We start from the raw sequence: 22,102 nt of genomic DNA, 5'->3' as shown, positions 1-22,102 counted from the left end.
AATATACATCACGTCGATAATTTGTATCAAAGTGTATAACTAAAGAATACTTATCTTCATATATTTATGAGTATCTTTATATTATGTTAGCTAGTTTTTTTATGTTTATTAATAAAGTATTAAATAATTTTTAATTAATTTAAAGTTTTGATGATACAGTGTGTGTATATATATAATAAAAACTTGCAATTTAATATTGTGTTTTTGAAGTAAAATTAGCCGATACAGTATAGTTTGTAGAGGATATTTTGTAAGAGAAAATAATTAAATACTGAACACTTTTAACTTAAATTTTAAAATCTTATTTTTTGTATGCTTAACTTTAAATAAAGTCATGATATTCCACTGAAGATTCCAAACAGAGAAGCATATTCAGGTGTGAAAGCCAAAGTAAGACCGTTAGTTAGCGTTTGGAAGAAAAAAGAAGCAACCCAACCAACCATTAAGAAGACATCATTCATCTTTCTCCTCAAATGAGTCTCTCTTTTGTTCCTTCCAAGGCTAAGCCTTCCTAGATCCCTTCACTTTACAGATTCCAATTTTCCAAACTTTCTGTGGATGAGGTTGCAGCCATGCATTCATCAATCTCTTCCAATTACCCTCTCATTTCTGCCTTTGTTGCTTTTGCCCTTGCCCAATCCATCAAGTTCTTCACCACCTGGTTGGTATTCCCCTTTTTGAATAAGCTAAACCAACTATACATGTATATATGAAAGGCATAACTGAAGTGAAAGGGTTAATTTTTCATTTTGAAGTATAGAGAGATAAAGGACTTTTCAAGAAAAAGTAACAGATGATCAAATGGTTTAAAAGTCTTGATGTTTCTTAGATATGCAGGTTTAAGGAAAGAAGATGGGATCTTAAGCAATTAGTTGGGTCTGGAGGAATGCCATCATCTCATTCAGCAACTGTGTCTGCTCTTGCAGCTGCCATTGGGTTTCAAGAAGGCCTTGAAGGACCTCTTTTTGCTACTTCCTTGGTTTTCGCTTGTACTGTATGACTTCTCCGTCTAATTCTTCATTTAAATCAATAGTGAAGATCTCTTAGCTTGATACTTTATTTACAAATTACCTGAGATGTAAGAAATACTCAATCTATTCTTGCTCCATATCTGCACCTGTAGGAGTAGACATTAACTTTTTGTTAAGAAAGCATTTGATGTCCCAAAAACCATTAGAAACATTATACTGAAATATACCTGTGGTTTCTTCTTGAGATTGCATGCAACCTCCTGCTTTTTAAACATTACAGCAACCCCCCATGTTGTAAACATGATATAATAATGACTTTATTAAGACTTAACAAGAGCCAAATCCAAAATATTAGTCCATTGGATGGAAAAGCCTGAAAGTTTAAGTACCACATACATTGATCTTCACGATGATTTTCACTTCATCGATCGTAACCATCATCAACATTGATAATCTTTTTCTCTTTGATAACTTCCCACACCTATTTCTATTTGATTTGCACCTTAATCACCTGACTTAAAAGTTCTAAACCATTAAGAGAGAGCAAGACTTATCAAATAGTTCATTTTACTTAACATGGACTTCTAATAATGTTTCGAACAATTAAGTTATTTATAAGATGGAAGAAATTTGACGAAACTTGTCAATGTAATTTACTTAAACAATTAAACATGCAGCTAGGTTAGACAGTGAGGAACTAAAGTAATGCTGGTTGTGTAAAATAAAATTCTGAAAAAGAGATTTGTGGCAGGTGATGTATGATGCAACTGGTGTAAGATTGCAAGCAGGACGCCAAGCAGAGGTTTGATGAGTGCCCTTCTTTGTCCTTTCTCTACCACAGATGGAATGCCATGGAACCCTTTTTCTGTTTGTTGCCTTTGATTTGTCCATAGAAGCTTTGCTCCTTTATTTTAGTTGGTTTCAGTGAATTACATTGAATTTGAATCAATGGATTTTCCCAGGTTCTAAACCAAATTGTGTATGAACTTCCTGCTGAGCATCCTCTTGCTGAAAGCATACCACTTCGTGAACTTCTTGGGCACACACCCTCTCAGGTTATCATTTTTCGTTTCATTGTTTCCTCTAATCATTTTCCTTATAATTATTTGAAGGACCTGAGTTCAACCAATGAAATTCAGTGCACAAATGGTACTGCTTCACAGGGTTATAAACATTGTTTCAGTTCATTCATGATTCTATCATTCTCATACAGTTGCTGATTACATTCACTCTGAATTATAATTTGCTTCAGTTAATAACTATCTTCTCCACACTTATTTCTTTCCTTCCCCATTTTACTTAATTGCTCTAATCATTCTTTTAATCATTATAGAAATACCAACTTTTTATTTTAGTATTTGTAATTTCAGTCTTATTAAATTTCTTATTTTTAAGATTTATGTGAATTATATTTTCGTTAAAGACTTAAAAGAAAAGAAAAATAAAAAAAATGATTTTTTTGTATAAATTAAAATTAACTTTTTTAAATTAATTTATAAACAAAATTTATAAAAAATTTCAAATTTTACTTTTAACCTTTGGATACACTAATTTTAGTTTAAGGAAAAGTCTAATTTCATTTTTTTATATTTATTTTTTAAATGTTCTTAGGGAGAAATGCTTTTGTTTCTTTGTTCAAATGTCTTAACTTAAACATTATCAAAGTAAATACATTGAAAAGAAAACAATAAGCTAGTTAATTATAAAAATACAACACCAAAATAGGTTGTCATGTAAACTGATTATAATAGTTACTCAAATAACCAAAATCTAAAATGATATTTAACACAAAGAGACTAAATGAAACATTTTTCAAGTTGTAAGGTTAAAAGTACTGATTTTAAATTTTTTAAAAAAATTATCTTAAATTTAAAAAACTTAAAAATATTTGAGTCTATATTTTATGATTTCTAGCCGAAAGAAACAAATTGGGAACCAAGTGTGTGTTTCTTTCATAAAAAAATATACACTTCACAAACCAACAAAATCATATTTTAATCATATTTAATTTCTCTTTTAATTTTAAATATTATAATATGATGTGAAGTGTATGTTTTGACCGTGTGTGATGTCAAAAGAAATATTTTCCTTCTTTGATACATACAAGCTGCAAATGATACTTGTTGGCAATGGTCAATTCTTTTATCACAAATGGCTTTTTCAGTAAATTAAACTGAAACTTTTTGAAGTTTAGAGTCCAATTTAACTTTTTATTTTGTTTTAAAAAATATTTTATCTTATGCATGTACTCTTTCAAATTTTAAAAATTACACTTGCATCTGGTGATAAATGAATGGAAAAAACATAGAATATAAATGTAATTTGAGATAATATCAGGAAATCATAGTAAATTGGTATTCTGTTTTTTTCTCATGGTTGTTGTCATTGGTAGTGCAGGTGATTGTGGGAGGGATCCTTGGACTCTTCACGTCAGTTAGCCTTCTAAGACCCCTCACTACAAATTGAGGCCTTTGTTGACACTACCAATGGGAACACTCAAATCTTTCTCTGTGCTCTCAAATTCTTCCCTCAAAAATAAGTCTGCATTTTCATCAACTTAACCTTTTTCTGTTCTGATGTTAAGAACAGAAATAAAAAACTGAAGGCAATGGACTTCGTGCGTTAAAATCTTCTGCTGTTTGTGGGTACTAAGTATCTAAGGACTAAGTAGTAATGCATATCTTACTAGTATCAATTTAAGTTTTATATTAAGTAAAAATAAAAAGGGTAAGCAAATATAATCATAAATTCATTTTGTTTTAAAGTTCTAGATTCAAAGTGATGTTATAGTTTTTTATATAGATTTGTTCATGGTTTATTGGTAGTGAATGTCTTCGTGAAACCAAAGACTAGATTATACAGGTAAAGAGGGAGAATTGTTTTCGGCATTTTCAGCAAAATTGTCTATATATGAGAAATGATCCTCATAAAATTTGACATTGTAAGATACTTCAATATTATATGATTAAAGATTTAAGATAAGATATCCTTAGTGTGCCTTAAATCCAAGAAATGTGCTTGAATTTTCCTCTATAGTCAAATTTTCTTTTTTGGTAGTGATGGTATTAACTTAGCAAAGGCCTCTAAAGAACTTGAGATTGGTAATGTCACAATATTTTCTATATAGTTTTTAAAAAAGTAGAAACATTATTGAGAAAATGAGGTATAAATACATTTTATCAAATACACAACCTGATTAAGGACATAACACCAAAATTGAGATTGAGTAAATGTTGATGTTCTCATTCAACTATTCCATTTTGTTAAGGTGTTTCAACATAGTTCGTTTGAGGCACAATTTCATAATCAAAATAAATTTTCATATCAAATTCAACACCATTACTTATTCTAATAATCTTTATACGTTTTTCAAATTGAGTTTTAACAAAAACATTTAAATGGATTACAAAATTATGACCTTCAAATTTGATTTTCATGAGATATACCCAAGTAAAATAGGCATCATCATAAAAAAATAATAAAAAAGTATCTATGTACACTAGAGCATGGTCCCCTTTTTGTCTATGTCAAAGGCATAACTAGCATATGAACAACTACAAGAGAAAGGAAGCTTCCTCTATTTTGCAAGATGACAAGCATTGCAAATGAAACTTTTATTACTGAACATAAAAGTATGTTTTTGTTTCATAACATCAAGTTTATCAGCAAATAAGTGGCCCATTTTAGCATGCCAAAGATGAGTGTGTTGAATGATAGATGTCGTTTTGTTATCAAATTAAAATGATTCACCTTTCTAACACTAGAAAGATGATAGTATAATTTTGGTCAGATGACCTCAAGTTGTTTCCTAGCAAATCCAATAGTGAAATCAGTAAATCAGTGTTTACAATCTATTTGTAAGCAATAAAAGTTAGCAATATAACAATAATGATAAAAAAAAGGTTAAGATAGTTGTGCAGAAAATATGAAAGAGATTTCTCAGTTTCCAACTTTATAGAATTCTTGAATTTTGTTAACATTTTCTCAGTTTCCAACTTTATAAAATTTAAATATTCAAATTCTCATTAATAAAATCAAATATGAATTACTATAATATATCAATTGAATTCCATTATTTATATTTTTAGAATTTAAATATTTAAATGAATTTTTTATTCTCATTAATAAATCAAAATCTAGATTATTATAATATATAATTGAATTCTATTATTCATAATTTTAGAATTTAAATATTTAAATGGATTTTCTATTCTTATTGATAAATCAAAATCTAGATTACTATAATATATAATTGAATTTTGAATAATATAATATAAATAAAATTACTAAAATAATAGCCTATAATTTCAAATAATGTATTTTATTAATTTTGAATATTTATAAAAATAAATACAAACGGAATATTAAATTAGAAAAAAAACAAAAAAACACATGAAAAATTAAAGGAAAAATCATAAAAAATAAAATTTGGAAAAAAAATGAACATAACTGATTATGTTATGTCTTAAAAAAAACAACATAATCGATTATTATCCACTGTTTTTAGGAATTTAATTGATTATGTCTTCCCTTAAAAAAAGAACCTAATCAATTATGTTGAATATCTTAATAGCATAATCGATTATGTGGTGTGTGTTAAAATAGACATAATCGATTATCCTCCTAAAAATAGAGGTTAATAAATTATGTTGTATGCTTAATCGATTATCAACTATTTTTTAGGACATAATTGATTAAATCCTATGTCTTTTTTCATGCATAATGAATTAGGCATTGTGAAAAAACTAAAATTATTATTTATAATTTTATTATTATTTTATAAATTAATCTAAATTATTATTATTATTTTAATATTTATATTATTAATAATAATACTTTTTATTATTATAAATATATAAATATATTTTTAGGTATATAGGTATTTTTATTTTATTGAAAATATATTTAATATTTTTATTTTTATTATGAATATATTAAATATTTTTTGGATATTTACAGTTTATTTGGAATAAAATTAAATTATTTTAATTAATATTTATTATCATTATTTTAAATATATTTGGAATAAAATATATTTAATATTTTTTATGTTTTATTATATGTGCAGTATAGTTTAAAAAAATGTGGAATGTGAATAATTTGAAGTAAATATTGTGAATAGAAATGAGGGTATATAAGTCATTTTACATATTTGTGTAGGACTTTCTCTCTTATCCTCCTTATTTCTCTGCAGCTTTGAGAAGAAGCTTTCAGCCCCCTCTCCCCCACTTCCTCGCTCTCTCACCCCCTTCCATCTGCTGATCCAAACAGGGGGTGCACCCTCACTTTCGACTGTAGGAACAGTGCACCCCCTAATCCAAACAGACGCTTAGAGCTTTGAAAGCCCTAGTGCATTGTCATCTAACAATATTAGTCTTGACCTTCACTTTAAGACCTCAGTCTGATCTGATTGAGGCTTCCTTTGGACTTCTATATTGGAGATGCACCTCATGCACCCTCAAGATTCCAAGAAGCCCATCCCACATGAGCTTTTTCAGGTCACAATCATCTGTAATGGCCATTGTCTTGGGTCCCCAAATCTTTGGCATGCAATCCAACAACTTCATATTGATATTAGAGAAATTATGCCTAGGAGCCTCTAGCCTATTTAGAAGAACATGTCGTCCACACTTTCACCATCCTTCATGGTGAAAGATTCATACTGGTGTAAGGGTGACAACTTTCTTAAGTTGTACGTCCTCATTACCTTGTAGTTGGTGATCAAGGAGTCTCATATTTTCTTGGATGTCTTTAACCTAAAAAAACTTTCTTATACTCATTTTTAGATAAGGCATAGATGAGAGTGTACCTTACTTTGTTATCAAATATATTTGGTTAAAACTCTTTTTCTTCCCAGTCTTCCTCTGGGAATGAGAGATCTTTATATTACCATGGGTGATGATTTGACACGATGTGTGGACTTCATGCACATCTCCATATTTCTCTGATACCAACTATGAAAAATAGGTAAAACACAAGAAGGAAGGTTGAATTGTGTTTTAAAGAAATGACGGGGCAACATAAGGCTTGCAAATACTACAAGAAAATCATTAAATAAAAATTAATTTTAGAGACCAAAATAATTAGTTACTATATTAAGTAAATTAAAGATTATTTTATAAACTAAAAAAATTATTGGTATCTAATATAGTTTTTATTATTAATAAAAATTTATAAATTAGTTTCTAGATATTAGATATCAAGACTTTAGTTACTAACTACTTTATATTATAAATATGTTTCTATTAGTCTTTTAGAGACTAATTTAAAATTTAGAATATTAGTACCTAAAGCCTTGGTAGCTAATTTAGATATCAATTTAAAAATTATTTTATAAATTTTTATTAATAATTGAAATTACAGTAAATAGATACCAATATTTTTTTAGTCTCTAAAATAGTATCTAATTTTGTCAATATCATGACTTGTTATTTTTTGTCTCTAAATTTGGCTGCTATATAATGATTTTCTTGTAGTGAAAAATATTTAAAACTTTTGCCAAGACTCTTACAAAGAATCTTGAAACTTGAGGTTCCTCTCCCAAGGAATGTTCCTTGGAGAAGATCCTAGAAGAATATTCCTATTTTTATGACTTGGAAAGAACAAGAAGAATGCATTCAATTAGGAATTCAATTATCATTAAAATTCAAAGTGTTTACAAAAGGGAGTAAAAGGTCTTATTTATAGATGCATAAGTCTCTTTCCTCAATGATGCACAAGGGAATGAATTTTGGTACCTACTTAAAGCCCTCTATCAAGCAAAACAAGAAAATTTTAAGCCTTTATAAGCGCTAACTTCCCATGACTATGTGTTGGCCGAATTTGGACTTCCTTTCTAGGGTTTTGACTCTCCAATTGAAGTTTAATTGGGGTTGATGAGTTTGACTTTGAGAATTAGGATTTTGACCACCCAATCAACCTTAATTGTGGTCCAATTAGAGACCCCCTTATGCTTATACTATTTACAAATGAAAAATCTTATTCCTATACAAAATACTTTACTTCTATATATTTTTTACAAGTCCACTCCTACATGTTTTTATTTACAAGACCAAGAAGAATGAAGAAAATCCTATCATTTCTACACTTCAATGCAAAGTCTTCCTCCATGACACTTTATCTTCTTTTTTCCTCTTAGCCAAAGGTGTGGTGGTTGGATGATCCTCCATCAAGAATATTTTTGCAACTTTTGTAGATATCATCTGATGGTACTCGTTCAAAATAGTATTATGCTCAACAGATGATCAATCAAAAACCTTTTTAAAAGTTGAGTTAAAAAACTTTTCCTTCTTTGGTTAGTGCAGATGTAATAACATCCAATATATTTTAGATAAGGAAGGAAGAAATTACTCAAAATGTTTTTACACTAGTCCATTTGATTACATAGATTGCGTCCAATTCTCAATCAACTAATTGAGTTTCACTAAACAAACTATTGTTGCAAGATACAAATAAGTTTTGTTTCGTAGTCACTCCTCTCATACTAGTATTGTTTCAGAATGTATCACTTTTAACATTTAAAATTGAGTATTATTTTGGCTCGTAGTCACTCATGACTAACTCAACGAGTATTGTTTTAATAAACAGCCACACTTGGCTAAGTCAAAGATTGTCTAAGGTGTGATCAAAATATCACATATTTGTTCACTAAAAAGAGGTAACATCTTTCAACATTTACAAGTTTAAGTTTGGTAAACAGATACAAAAATAATGATTTTGACCATGATTTTAAGGACCATTCAAAGAAACTTAGGGTTTAAGGATCATTCAAATAAACTTAGAGTTAATTTTTTAGATGGAGTTCATGACCTATAAAGATTATTTTTTTTTCTTGAAGTAGATTTTAAAAAAATCACATAAAATATAATAAAAGAATTCAAAAATTATAAAACAAAACAATTTTTAATAAAATAATTTACTTTTGATTTTTTTTTACTTATTTTTTATCAATATAACATACCTTTTCCTTATGATAAAAATAATTATCTCTTTATTATGGTCTCTAGTTTTCTTCTAAGTTACTATTTACATTGAAATACAAAAAATATATTATTTTCTTAAAAAAACTGTAAATAGTAGAAGTCTACTAACTAGTAGATCTATAAAATGTTATGTTATATCCAATTAATAATAATTGAGAGTGGATGGTGGTTATATGAGAAAAAATTATCCACTGAGTCAAATTATTTTTCTCATATCCCAAAGCTATTGTGATTCAAATTCACTAAATTTAAAGTATCATGTTCAGTTTATTTCTTTCCATTTTCTTCTTCTTCTTGACTAATCTAACCAAAAATATGGTAGCATTAATTGATTATGAAACTCAAATGGAAATAAAACAAACATGGACAACAATGTTTTGTGCAAATATGTGCTACTCTGTCTGGATCTTTTTCAAATCTAATGGTTTTTTAAAAAAATATCTGATTATATTTTCATTCATAGAAACCATTCACTTCCATCTTGTTTGAGTCTCCATCATCTTTCATGTTTATCTTGTAGGAAATAGACTTAACTCTATGCTAAGTCATGTTGCATTAATCATCATTATTGTGACTGCAATGACCATAGTTAGTTTGTGGTCAAGATGGACCCCTCCCGAAACAATCAAATTTATGAAACTGTCTGCGTCATTTCATTGGAAGCGTATAAGTATCACGTGAAAAGGTCAGAAACCTCTATTACTTCAGCTCAGGAGTATCGCAGATTGTCGATGTTCTTTCAGACATCCCACCGTACACGTGTCATCTATTTATACTATTCTTTTCAATCTAGTAGCCGTTAAAAGTACAACCAAAGTTTTAACCAGCTTTCCCTAGGAAACAGTACAATATTATTTGCCTACATAGTGGACATCTCATGACACTTCAACCGAAAAAGAACACTGCTGAAGTTGTGTTATTTCTCATTACTTTTATTAATTAAAAAATGATGTAGTTCATGCTCATTTCTAACAAAACTATTATTTCTAACAGAACTATTACTCTATAATTTATTATAATATTGTATGAATAATTTGTATTAAAGAAGTTAAAAATATAATTATGAATTTCATTTGGGTATTTAAGTAGTATAACTTTGTCATGAATGCTCAATGGTTAGGAATGGAAAATAGTAAATTACTTAGTCATTCTCTGCCAAAATACTACATCCACGATCCCTCTGTCACCTTACATTGAAGATGAAATGTGGATTCCACCCCACATGGCACCTGCATTGTTCAGTAAAAAAAGTCCACCAATTCCCAAGATAAATGGCTATTCTATGCATCTATGTTTCTTCCTCTGACCATTTTTTTATTTATTGTTGTCGTAAGGATACCCCTTTTCTGAACCATGCATAGTATTTTGGTAGTATTATAATGTTCAATGGATCTGAAAATTCATCTTTGCCTCTGCAACTCTCAGAATTTCATGGTCTGAAATAAGGTATTTTTCTCTTAAATACTAAGCTATAACATGTGAGCTCCATTTTTAGCTTCATTTACTCTGTTTTGATGTCTCATACTACATTCCTAAAACCTTGACAACATAGATTCAAGTGTGTAACTTGATGAGTGACTGTATTTTGCTTCCAAGCATTGTGCATAAGGTTTTCTTTAGTTCTTTGTTAATTTTAGGTAAAAGGTTTTCAGGATTCAAACTAAAGTATTTGCAGCAACAAGAGTCTTTACATAGCTATTTTGACATTTCTTAGTTTCATGTTTGTAAAGACAACTAAATAGACAACTTCAATTTACATTAGGCCTGTATTATATATTTTTTTGTTTTGAGTATTAACAAGATCTCAAGACATAACATAGATTATACTGATTTTCTATATATAGGATCTAGGGCAGAAATTGTAGATCCTGAAATTTTTTACTGTGTAGAGTTTGGACTACCATTGTTCTTCTTCTCAAAAGATTGAGTTTGTGAAAGACATCTTTGAGAATGAGATACGTAGAAGACAAAGGGTGCTATAACAACCATGGACCAACACAAGAGATCTCAAGTAACAGTGTTGTGTGTTCAGAGTTTCACAAAGGAAAGGATGCGACTCGTATCTCCCACCACCATCGAACATCCATGGGAAAACCAACCCCTTCTAAGTGGGACGATGCACAAAAGTGGCTTGTGGGGTTGTCAAAAGGAGGAGAGAAAAGCCACTCCAAGAACAGACCAAGAAACTCAAACGCAGATGATTTGAGACTGATAGCTCCTGTGCCACAGAAGGAGCATGATTACTCAAGTAATGAGAAGGAAGAGGAAGACAATGATGCATGTCATGATTTCATGACCACAGCTAGTTCCAATGCCATTGCTGCTCAATACGAAGCTGATGCCAAAAGGGTAGAATGTGACGAGTCAAATTGGAGAAACAATATTAAGCCTTCAGAAAACACAATCCAAGTCCAATCAATATGTTTCAGAGACATGGGGACTGAGATGACACCAATTGCTAGTCAAGAGCCTTCAAGAACTGGCACCCCAATCAGAGCCACAACTCCTGCAACTCGAAGCCCCATTCATTCAGGGACTTCAACTCCAATGAGGGGTCAAAATGGGTTACAAGTTGTGGAGGGTGACCGAGAAACTGCTAGGCACAGTGCAGAAGGATCAACGAGCCCTTGCAAGAGGATTGAAGATCAAGCTAGAAAGTGGGGTCCTCTAGAAAGCCGAGCAATGGCTTGGGATGAGGCAGAACGTGCCAAATATATGGCCAGGTAATTACTTAACTATTGAACTTGTTCTATGATCAAATGCTAAAATTCAATGAACTAGTGACTGAATTTAATGAAGGAAGATGATTTTTCCTTCAATAATTACAAAGTTCAGTGATTTTAGGGATGATTTGTTTCAAAATTACATATAAATTTGTCACTAATTTTATTTTTTCAGGTAATAATATAGTTTATTTCCATTATTAAACACTTAAAAGTAAATTGTACTCTTGTTTGGAAAAATGTTCTAGGTCAAGTGAGCTTTCTTGGTAGGTCCATGCATGGACCTTAGGAGTGAAGGATTTAATGTGATTGTTGATTGCTAACAAAGTTTGCTTGTTAAAACTTTATTTAGGTTCAAGCGGGAAGAGGTGAAGATTCAAGCTTGGGAGAATCACCAGATTAGAAAAGCTGAAATGGAGATGAAGAAAATGGAGGTATAATCCTTACTGAATTTATTGTTGTTCTTATAGTCTAGCATATTATCAATAAGATATTCTGAAATTGGTACTTCCAAAAGTAGATCTTCCCATATCTCTTAAATGGTGTTGTAGGTTAGCATTGTAGTACACTGTAGTACAACCATTTTCCCTCGATTTGTTGTTATAAATGAAGATGATAGCTCATCTTTTCATGCCCTGTTAACAACTCCAAAGCACATCTCAGTAAAGTTGAAAGGTCTGTGAAATAGACTGACAAAGAGAATTATTCCTCATGGCATGGCAGGGACCTTTGATCTTTCCTATTTTATTCCTGGATTCATTCCCCATGGAGGGAATAGAAAATGTATATATTATGAAACTCCCTCGAGTTGTCATTGATCCACTGAAATAGCACAAGGGTTAAGCAAGTACTCTCTGTAATTGATCGCTTCAAAACAGTACACTGATGCATAGTTATGTATATCTTACGAAATACTGATGCAACCTCCTCTAGGTAGCAGACATGCATTGCTTTCATGAGTGAGCTAAAGTTTGAGTAAAGTTGCTTTTTCCTGCATACAACCGTACAATTTACATTTCTACAGCTGCACATTTTGTTGTGTATGTACCTATGTGGAATTACTTACTATCATCATGACACAGCAAAATAAATGAGCATCGGTGCATTGTGTTGTCAAAACAAAATTATTGAACTGTGCATATAGTTAATAGATAATTATAGTACTTAACTAAGTGATTAGGAGTTTGATCTTCAAATTAGTTTGTATAAGATCCTAATATCTCAAAGTATTAGTCTCTTTTGAAAGGTGATTGACACTAGTATTGTAGAATATTTAGCATATTGATGATGTTGATTAGGCCATCTAAGAAATGGATCTGTTTGAATGAATAGGTGAAAGCTGAGAGAATGAAAGCTTTGGCACAAGAAAGGTTTGCAAATAAACTGGCTTCGACTAAGAGGAAAGCCGAAGAGAAACGAGCAAATGCACAGGTGAAGATGAATGACAAGGCTTTGAGGACTACCGAAAGGGTAGACTATATACGAAGAACAGGACATGTGCCTTCTTCTTTCTCTTTCACCTTTAAGTTGCCTTCCATGTGTTGGTAGCAATTTTGCAACCTATTTGCAATATTTCTGTGAAATATAAAAACTTTTCGCTCTATTCCAACACAATTATTGTGCTACTTCTAAAATAATATTGCAAGGTCCATGCTGTTTTTCTTTATCTCATATTTGTGATTCTTTCTTCCTCATTTATATGCCTTTTTCAGTGATTGTTCCTCGAAAATCAGTCATTGGTTTATGAGCCAGAGCCAGACATAGCAAAATGAGAAAATAATGAAGCAACCTGTGCTTTAACTTATATACCATTACTCTAAGGTTAGGATTAGGTAAACTCCTAAGTAAAAAATTACAAGTATTTTTTTTATCATTTGTTATAATCATGGCTATTATTGATGTTTTGTTTTATGTACTTAATAATTTTGTTTTCTTCAAACATCCTTTTTTGTCAATTTCATGGCTTACCTTCACCTCTCACATCCTACCAACCCTAACCTTAACCCTTAAGCAGAGGTGGGTATGGATTTAAAACCAATTCAAATATAATAAAATTGATTGAATTTGAAATTAAGATACCTTGCACAAATTAATTTAAACTTTTTTAATCTAGGTTAAATTTAGATTTGAATTAGTTTAAATTTATATCCAATTAATCGATTTAATTAGGATAAACTGGCATTAAAATTGAGGTTATTTTTTTAATTAATTTAGTTGTTATATTTTTGTTAAATAATTAAAATATTTTTAAGTATTTGTTGTTATTTTTAGGAGAGTCAGTGCATGTATAGTTTACCATTACACAATGCTTTAACATGAGGATGGATTTGTTCAATAATTCTCATTGAAACTTTTCTTTGGTATTATTTTTCTTTCATTGCTAATTATTTTTGTTTAGAAATTTTTTTCTCATGTTGTGATCTTGTAACAATTCGAGCACTTATTTATGTTCTATGTCTTTATCCATTTTTAATAATTTATTGTTTGCTATTTCATTTTTTTTCTTTAGAAATAAAGTAATCATTTATGCAATGAATAAGACTACTTTTCAATATTTGATCGATCATGTTTCGAATGTAAACGAGTTTAAAATTTATAAATTTATAATTTAATATTATGAGTTTAAATTTGGATTTATAATGCATTCTTATTATATAATGAAATTTATGTAAGATTATTGAATCATTTAAACCGTGCATCATACTTACTAGAAAAATTTAGAAATGTAAGTAACGTTATTCGAGATGATATTCTGGTTACAACTTATCCTTCTTGTAAAATAATATATATTAAATAAATAATTAGATAATTAAACATTAATAATGTATTAAGATAATTTAGACATTCTACCTAATGTTCATTGTTATGAATTTATTGTAATACTTGTAACTAACTTCAATATTGAAGTCTCTCTCACAAATACCATAAGAGTATATCTTGGATAAGAAGAGAGAAGAAAAGTACATAATGAATAATAGAGAAAGAAGTTTGGTATAAAAGATAAGATTATGATGGTCCTTATAAGAATATTTGGTTCCATTATGGATCCAGTTGAACTTTCAAAGAACATAACAATAAGGAACATGACAAATAACCAACAAGAATGATCACCTGAACTGCAAGAAAATCACGTAAACAAGACAGTGATGCTAGCCAAACTCAGGAACAAGTTAGATGATTTGAGGAAAGGATGCACAAAGAGATTAATGTGCTCATGTTGGAAAACAACTAGATAGGGAGAAGGTTGGAAGAGAATTATAACACCTTATGCCCTTTCAAAATAGAGCATTGTGAGGAAGAACAAAAATATAGACTTGTTATGAGTGGCTTCGCGAACTCTGCCTCAATACATCCCTAAAGTGGAAGTGTAGGAACAACGCACTCCAAAAGACGAGTTTAATGGAGTCTAGACTCAATTCAATTCGCAACAGATTAAGAACACACAATCCCCCAATGTCTAAAACTAAAATAAAGATCATAGAGAAACATATTTTTATATCAGTTCACTCTCAAACTTTAGGCTACGTCAAATTCTCTCTCAAGTAATTTTCACCAATCAATAAGTATTTATAACGAGTACATCAACCTCTCCAAGTCACAAAGAGGACACAAACCTTTAGGTTATAGCAAGTACACAAACCTCTCCAGGTTACACCTAGGAGTGGCAATGTGGGCTGGTCCACCCTACATAAGAGATGGTTCGTGGGTCAGCTGACATAAGAAAATAAAAATTTCACTAAAAATAAAAAATATTTATACATTTTTAATATATATAGAAAAAAAAAGTTGGAGGAGATAATTTTTTATTTTTTATTAGGATGTTTCTTCTTGCACTCCATCAAATTTCTTCTAGCATCTTATCAATTTTGGAATTTAATTTCAATAACATAAAAGTCAATTCTGGAAAAAAAAAATTAGAAGAGAAAAAACTATATTCCAGAATAAGAATTTTGGAACAACTATTTTACCTTTCAGAATCTAGAACATCTAATTTGCCTTGCCCCACGTTTTTCATAGCAGATTGTGGATTGGTCCGCCCTGCATTGTCACCCCTAATTATATCAGTATTAATCTCCCCTGAGACTAAGACCTCTCATAATACAATAAAATACTCTCAAAGAGAGTGCAAACAAAGCTCATAGGTTAAGTTTAACACATAACACAATAGACTAGACACTCTAAAAAGCTTATACGAAAATCTCGTGTATTTTGAATCTCTTTGTACAATGTTGTTTCTTATCTTCATCTTCATCTTGTAAACCTTTATATAATGTTGTCAAGGATAACCGTTTGAAGCTCAAAATAGCAAGACTCGATGTTGGCATGAATTTCACTTTGAGATATCTTTATAGTTTTAGTTGTAAACGCTCATGAAGGAAACAAAAACTTCTGCTATGCTCTTATAGATTATGTGTGTCTTAAATGTTTACCTGCTTATAAAGCAATTCAAATAATTTTGTGATATTTTGTAATAAAAGCAAATCAATTAGAATTAAAAAGAATCATGAATTTGAAAAACTTTCTATTTTCAAAATCTTTTGTTAACGTTGTATTTCAACAACTTTCCATACTTGTATAATTTTAAAATGTTGAAGCATATCTTTGAATGATTAATCATGCTTGATACAAGTTTTATTAAAAATAAATAAACGTTGAAGAGCTTACAAATATTTTTTTATAAGAAAATGATAAAAAAAATGGTAAGAAGAAGAGAGGTTTCTTTATTCTCTTATGTGTATTACATCACTTCATGCATAGGAAATATATAGGGAGTTTCTCTCCCCAAATTACAATCTAATTAGGTAGGATACTAATCATGAGATTCTATAATTATTAAATTAATTGCATATAATTGGGCACAATATCGTCAAATATTGCATATAATTTGGTAATTATTATTTCCTTAATACTCCCCAAGTTGGTAGGTGAAGATCAAGAACCCCCAACTTGTGTCGTAGCGTCAAAAATCGTTCTTTGCCCAATGCCTTTGTAAAAATATTTGTGAGCTGATACTGTGTCGGTACATATGAAGGACTGATTATCCCAGCTTGTAATTTTTCTTGCACAATGTGACAATCTATCTCAATGTGTTTTGTGCGTTCATGAAATACTGGGTTTGCTGCTATATGTAATGTCGCTTGATTGTCACAGAAAAGTTGAGCTGGCAAGTTACATGGCACCTTTAAATCCTGCAACAGATATCGCAACCAAACTATCTCCAAACAAGTATTAACCATTGCGCGGTATTCTGCTTCCGCTGATGATCTTGATACGTTTGTCTGTTTTTTTGACTTCCATGAGATAATAGAGGAACCAAGAAAAATGCAATATCCAGATACTAATCTCCGAGTTGTCTGACAACCTCCCCAGTCTGAGTCGCAATAAGCTGTCAATGTCAGATTGTTTTCGGATGGCAATAGCAATCCTTATCCTGGTGATCCTTTGATGTACTTTAGGACTCGAATTGCGGCATCCCAATGAGGTTTCCGTGGATCCTGTATATATTGACTTAGGGTCCGAACCGAAAATGCTATGTCAGGCCAAGTAACCGTGAGGTATATCAGTCGTCCCACGAGTCGCCTGTATTTGACTGGATCCTTTAATAACTCTCCATCGTCTGGTGTGAGTTTTAGGTATTGTTCCATTGGAAATTTGTCTGGACGAGCACCTGTGAGTCCCGTATCCTGCAAAATAAGCGTATATTTTCTTTGGGACATGTAAATACTGCAAAATAAGCGTATATTTTCTTTGGGACATGTAAATACCAGCTTTGGAACGGAAAAATTCAATCCCAAAAAAATATTTTAGGTCTCCAAGATCTTTAATGCGAAATTGTTGTAATAAACAATCTTTAACACGCTGAATTTCTGTCAAATCATTTCCTGTCAAAAGAATATCATCCACATAAATCAAAAGGACAGTAAATGATGAGTTATTCTGTCTTGTGAATAGAGAGTAATCTGTCTTGGACGGTTGAAATCCTACAGATTTAATCACATGAGAAAATGTTGAAAACCATGTTCGAGATGCTTGTTTGAGACCATAAAGGATTTGTTGAGTCGACATACAATGTTCTCCCCTGTCGATGATGCCCGGGTGGCAAGTCCATGTAAATAATTTCATGCAATGTGCCGTGTAAGAAGGCATTTTGCACATCTAGTTGGTGAGTAAACCAATTTCTGGCTGCTGCAATGGTGAGGAGACACCTCAAAGTTGTTAATTTTGCTGTTGGTGAAAAAGTTTCAAAATAGTCGACACCTTCAATCTGAGTGTACCCCTTTGCGACAAGGCGCGCCTTATATCTGTCGACGCTACCATCTGAGTTGTACTTTATTTTATAGACCCATTTGCATCCGATGGGTTTCTGCCCAGTGGGTAACGGTGTCAAGGTCCACGTTTGATTTAGCTGCAAGGCGGAAAGCTCTTCGTCCATTGCTTTTTGCCAATTTGGATCAAGGATAGCTTGAGCATAAGTGTGAGGTTCTTTGGTGGCTATGATGTTAGCAAGATATGCACTATGTGTAGAAGAAAATCGTGAATTGGAAAGAAAATGATGCATAGGATACCTGGTTCCATTCAGTCGGTCTTGGGCAGTGGTTGAATGATTGGCTTGGGATCCCGTTACGTAGTCTTGAAGCCAGGAAGGTTGGGTTGATGTGCGACTGGATCGTCGAACAGGAAGGTCGGTTGGAGAAGGTTTGGTAATGGGTGCTAAACTTCTTGGCATGTGAGAAGAAGGTTGGTCTACTAGAGGTTCATGTGTATTATGACGAGTGGGAGAAGAAGGTTGGTTTGATGGAGGTTCAGGTGCATTGTGACGAGTAGGAGAAGAGAGTTGGTTTGATGGAGGTTCAGGTGTATTGTGACGAGTAGGAGAAGAATGTTGGTTTGATGAAGGTTCAGGTGCATTGTGATGAGTAAGAGAAGAAGGTTGATCGAGTGAATGTTGGACATGAGTGGCTAAGTCAATGTCAATAGTGGGCAAAATACCTTGTAATGGAGGTGAGAATTGTGTTTGTGACTGTTGGCAGAATGGGAAAACACTTTCATGGAAGATGACATCCCGACTTGTAAAAAAAGTGTCTGCATCTATATCAAATAATTTGTATGATTTTTTACTGTGAGGATAACCAATGAAGATGCATTGTCGGGCGCATGGATCAAATTTTTGCTTAGGTGAAACAACAGTTGCGTAACAGAGGCAACCAAAAGTTTTTAGGTGAGAAAGTGAAGGTGGTTGATTATATAGTAGCTCAAAAGGTGATTTATTTTTTAGTAAAGGTGATGGCAAGCGATTACTGATATATGTGGCGGTTAAAACGCATTCTCCCCAAAATTCTAATGGTAAATTGAACTGAAATATGAGGGTTCGTGCTGTGTTTAAAACATGTCTATGTTTGCGTTCTACTACTCCATTTTGTTGAGGAGTGTAAACGCAAGTGCGTTGACATTCAATACCTTTTTTGAGAAAAAAATCATACATTGAAATAAATTTCAATCCGTTGTCAACGCGGATGGTTTTAATAGATGCCTGAAATTGATTTTGTGCAAATGTAATGAATGACTCTAAGAGATGTTGGGTTTCAGATTTGTGATTCATAAGAAATAGCCAAGTACATCTAGTATAGTCATCAACTATAGTGAGAAAAAAAAAGTTTTCCAAAATGAGTTGGGGTTTTATGAGGACCCCAAATGTCACAATGCAATAGATTAAATGGAGAATGAGATTTTATTGTGCTTAAAGGAAAGGGTAGCCTTGTCTGTTTAGCTTTGGGACAAATACTACAATGATTATGAATGGAATGAGACTTTTACTGATAGGGATAGGTAGTAAGGAAGATACAAGTTGTAGACACGCCGGAGAAGGATGTCCAAGGCGCTTGTGCCATAAATCAGGATCAGTCGATATTTGAGATGCGTGGACTTGGTTTGGAAGAGGGGACATGTAGTATAAGCATGCGTGTTGTTTTCCCGAGCCAATCATCCTCCCCGCAGCCAAGTCCTGTAAAACGCAACCATGTGGAGTAAAAACGACACAACAATTTAGTGAACTGGTTATCTTACTAATGGACATGAGATTTAAATTAAAAGAAGGAACACAAAGAACATCTTTGAGAATGATTTTGTCATTGAATTTAATTGTGCCTGTAGATGAGATGGGCGCAGTTGAGCCTGTGGGCAGATTAACATTTGAAATAAATGATGATGAAGTGTGTGTGAAAAATTGTGAATCAGATGCAATGTGATGGGTTGCTCCGCTATCCAAAATCCATGGTTTCGTAAAAGCAGAATTAGAAGAGGAGTTATGGGCAAGCAGACCTGCAGAGCTAACAAACGTGTCACTTTTACCGTTATTGTTGAGTGAGTAAATAGCCCTTGCCAATTGCTGAATTTGCTCGGCACTGAAGCGTTGTACGAGGTTTCTATCGGACTCGTTACTGGTGCCTTCTTTGCCAGACATGATTTTTTATTTAGGGAATAAAAATGGAGAGGCTGACAAGGCACCAAGATCGGTGCTCTGATACCATATAAGAAAATGATAAAAAAATGGTAAGAAGAAGAGATGTTTCTTTATTCTCTTATGTGTACAATCTATATGCATTAGGAAATATATAGGGAGTTTCTCTTCCCAAATTACAATCTAATTAGGTAGGATACTAATCATGAGATTCTATAATTATTAAATTAATTGCATATAATTGGGTACAATAATTGCATACAATTTGATAATTATTATTTCCTTAATATGTTAAGAAGTGGGCTTTAAGCCTAACTCAACCCCATAAAACCGGCTCAATGAGATGAGGTTTGCACCCATTTATATACTATGAAAGGCTCTAATCTCTAGTCGATGTGGTATTTCCAACACACCCCTCACGCCGAGGCTACCAACTCGTGCGTGGCGATATATGTTATGGGTGGTCCGATAACGGCCCGATGGCGGGTGGCCTGATAAACCCAACAAATACTCGCTAGGATAGGCTCGAAATGGCTCTTATACCTTGTTAAGAAGTGAGCTTTAAGCCTAACTCAACCCCATAAAACCGGCTCAATGAGATGAGGTTTGCACCCATTTATATACTATGAAAGGCTCTAATATCTATTCGATGTGGTATTTCCAACATTTTTGCATAACAAAATAATTAAGTTTAGAAATATCAAACAAAATAGATCGTCTAGCGGATAAATGAAGTCAAGAGCATTTAACGGTTAGAACACTGTGAGACCGTCTAACGAGTTTAACATAATAAGAAAATTTAACATGTTTAACACTTGTGATTCTAACACATTTAATATAGTGAGACCGTCTAACATGTTAATATTATAGACTATCTAACATGTTTAATGAAAGTGCAATTGGCTCCAGAAGGAAAGGTTGAATGGAGTCTGAACTCAAATCGTGAATTATAACCAAAATAATGTTAGTGTTTGATAAAGTAAGAGCAGAAAGAAGTAGACACAATTTTATATTGGTTCACCCCACAACCAGGGCTACGTCTAGTCCACTTGAGCAACCCACTTAAGAGTCTTTGTTAACACAAGTATTCTTACACCTCTCTAGGTACACAAGTATTCTTACACCACTTTAGGTCACTCAGGATTCTTACACATTTGTAGGTCACCAAGTATTATCTACCTTTAGAGGCAATCAATCTTAATCTCCCCCTGAGATCAAGGCCTCTTAATATAACGAGAAAACACTCTCTACACATAGTAACAATGAGAGTGCACAGGGTTATAATGAATAACTCACTCCCCAAAGTGTGAATGCTCTAAACAACAAATCTAAAAGGTATAGGCACAATGAAAGACTATTACACTATAGTATATGATCACATTGTATATGTGTGGTGTTGTGTGTTTTATTCTTAATCTTCAAGATCTTTATATAACTTTCAGATTATGACCGTTGAAGCTTTGATTTCTTCTAAGGTTCACATAGTCGTTAGACGCTCAATATGAAAACTCTTTAATCTGGTTGATTCTTATGCGTCATGGAGTTTTAATGTATTTTAAATTGTTTCTTTCTTTTTCAAAATGTGAACGTTGATACTTCAATGTTGTAATCTTGAGTGCCTTCAACAATATTCTTCATTGTGATGCATTTTTCATCATCTTCTTCTCATTAGATGTTATACATAGAAACATTTTCTTTAATTGTATATTGTGCATTGTGAGCATGTAGAAACAATTTGAATTGTTTTATTTTATTCCTTTGATGTGAATGTTAACCCTTTAATTTTTTGTGATTAGATCTTCAATTATCTTTGCTACGTTGTTTCTCCATGAATATAGTAGACGCTATGGAGACGCTAAGTTAGGCAATGTTTCTTTTGATAATTTTTGTGTCATCTTCACTTCGTCACTTTACTATTAGATGCATAAAAGGAATGTTCTTATATACGTCTTGATTGCATCTTTCTCA

General features: G+C 31.9%; 2 protein-coding genes across 4 annotated transcripts; both read left to right on the top strand.

Annotated features, from left to right (window-relative positions):
* The first annotated feature begins 356 nt into the window (after positions 1 to 356).
* On the top strand, positions 357 to 3,957 carry LOC137811574 (uncharacterized). Its single transcript, XM_068613365.1, has 5 exons — positions 357 to 661; positions 838 to 994; positions 1,723 to 1,773; positions 1,934 to 2,026; positions 3,369 to 3,957. The coding sequence occupies exons 1-5, from the start codon at positions 573 to 575 to the stop codon at positions 3,435 to 3,437; spliced, it is 459 nt and encodes a 152-aa protein (XP_068469466.1). The 5' UTR covers positions 357 to 572; the 3' UTR covers positions 3,438 to 3,957.
* A 6,107-nt stretch (positions 3,958 to 10,064) lies between these two features.
* On the top strand, positions 10,065 to 13,342 carry LOC137811566 (uncharacterized). 3 transcript variants are annotated; one of them, XM_068613352.1, is made up of 4 exons: positions 10,065 to 10,399; positions 10,843 to 11,676; positions 12,029 to 12,110; positions 13,009 to 13,342. In XM_068613352.1, the coding sequence occupies exons 2-4, from the start codon at positions 10,904 to 10,906 to the stop codon at positions 13,222 to 13,224; spliced, it is 1,071 nt and encodes a 356-aa protein (XP_068469453.1). In that variant the 5' UTR covers positions 10,065 to 10,399; positions 10,843 to 10,903; the 3' UTR covers positions 13,225 to 13,342. The 3 variants fall into 3 exon arrangements, with proteins under 3 accessions (XP_068469453.1, XP_068469454.1, XP_068469455.1); XM_068613353.1 differs by having other exon boundaries at positions 10,798 to 11,676; XM_068613354.1 differs by lacking the exon at positions 10,065 to 10,399 and having other exon boundaries at positions 10,420 to 11,676.
* The last annotated feature ends 8,760 nt before the right edge of the window (positions 13,343 to 22,102 follow it).

Source organism: Phaseolus vulgaris, chromosome 2 (genome assembly GCF_000499845.2).
Source record: "Phaseolus vulgaris cultivar G19833 chromosome 2, P. vulgaris v2.0, whole genome shotgun sequence".
In the NCBI taxonomy this organism is placed as follows: domain Eukaryota; kingdom Viridiplantae; phylum Streptophyta; class Magnoliopsida; order Fabales; family Fabaceae; genus Phaseolus; species Phaseolus vulgaris.
Note: the sequence above shows the minus strand (reverse complement) of the source record. Positions and strands in the feature narration are given on the sequence as shown.

What these genes read in the sequence shown, in the direction of transcription:
- LOC137811566 (XM_068613352.1), top strand. Translation starts at nt 10,904, where the DNA reads ATGAGATACGTAGAAGACAAAGGGTGCTATAACAACCATGGACCAACA. An exon ending in CGTGCCAAATATATGGCCAG is followed by an intron (nt 11,677 to 12,028) that starts GTAATTACTTAA and finishes AACTTTATTTAG; the next exon opens with GTTCAAGCGGGAAGAGGTGA. An exon ending in TGGAGATGAAGAAAATGGAG is followed by an intron (nt 12,111 to 13,008) that starts GTATAATCCTTA and finishes TTGAATGAATAG; the next exon opens with GTGAAAGCTGAGAGAATGAA.
- LOC137811574 (XM_068613365.1), top strand. Translation starts at nt 573, where the DNA reads ATGCATTCATCAATCTCTTCCAATTACCCTCTCATTTCTGCCTTTGTT. An exon ending in ATCAAGTTCTTCACCACCTG is followed by an intron (nt 662 to 837) that starts GTTGGTATTCCC and finishes TTAGATATGCAG; the next exon opens with GTTTAAGGAAAGAAGATGGG. An exon ending in AAGCAGGACGCCAAGCAGAG is followed by an intron (nt 1,774 to 1,933) that starts GTTTGATGAGTG and finishes GGATTTTCCCAG; the next exon opens with GTTCTAAACCAAATTGTGTA.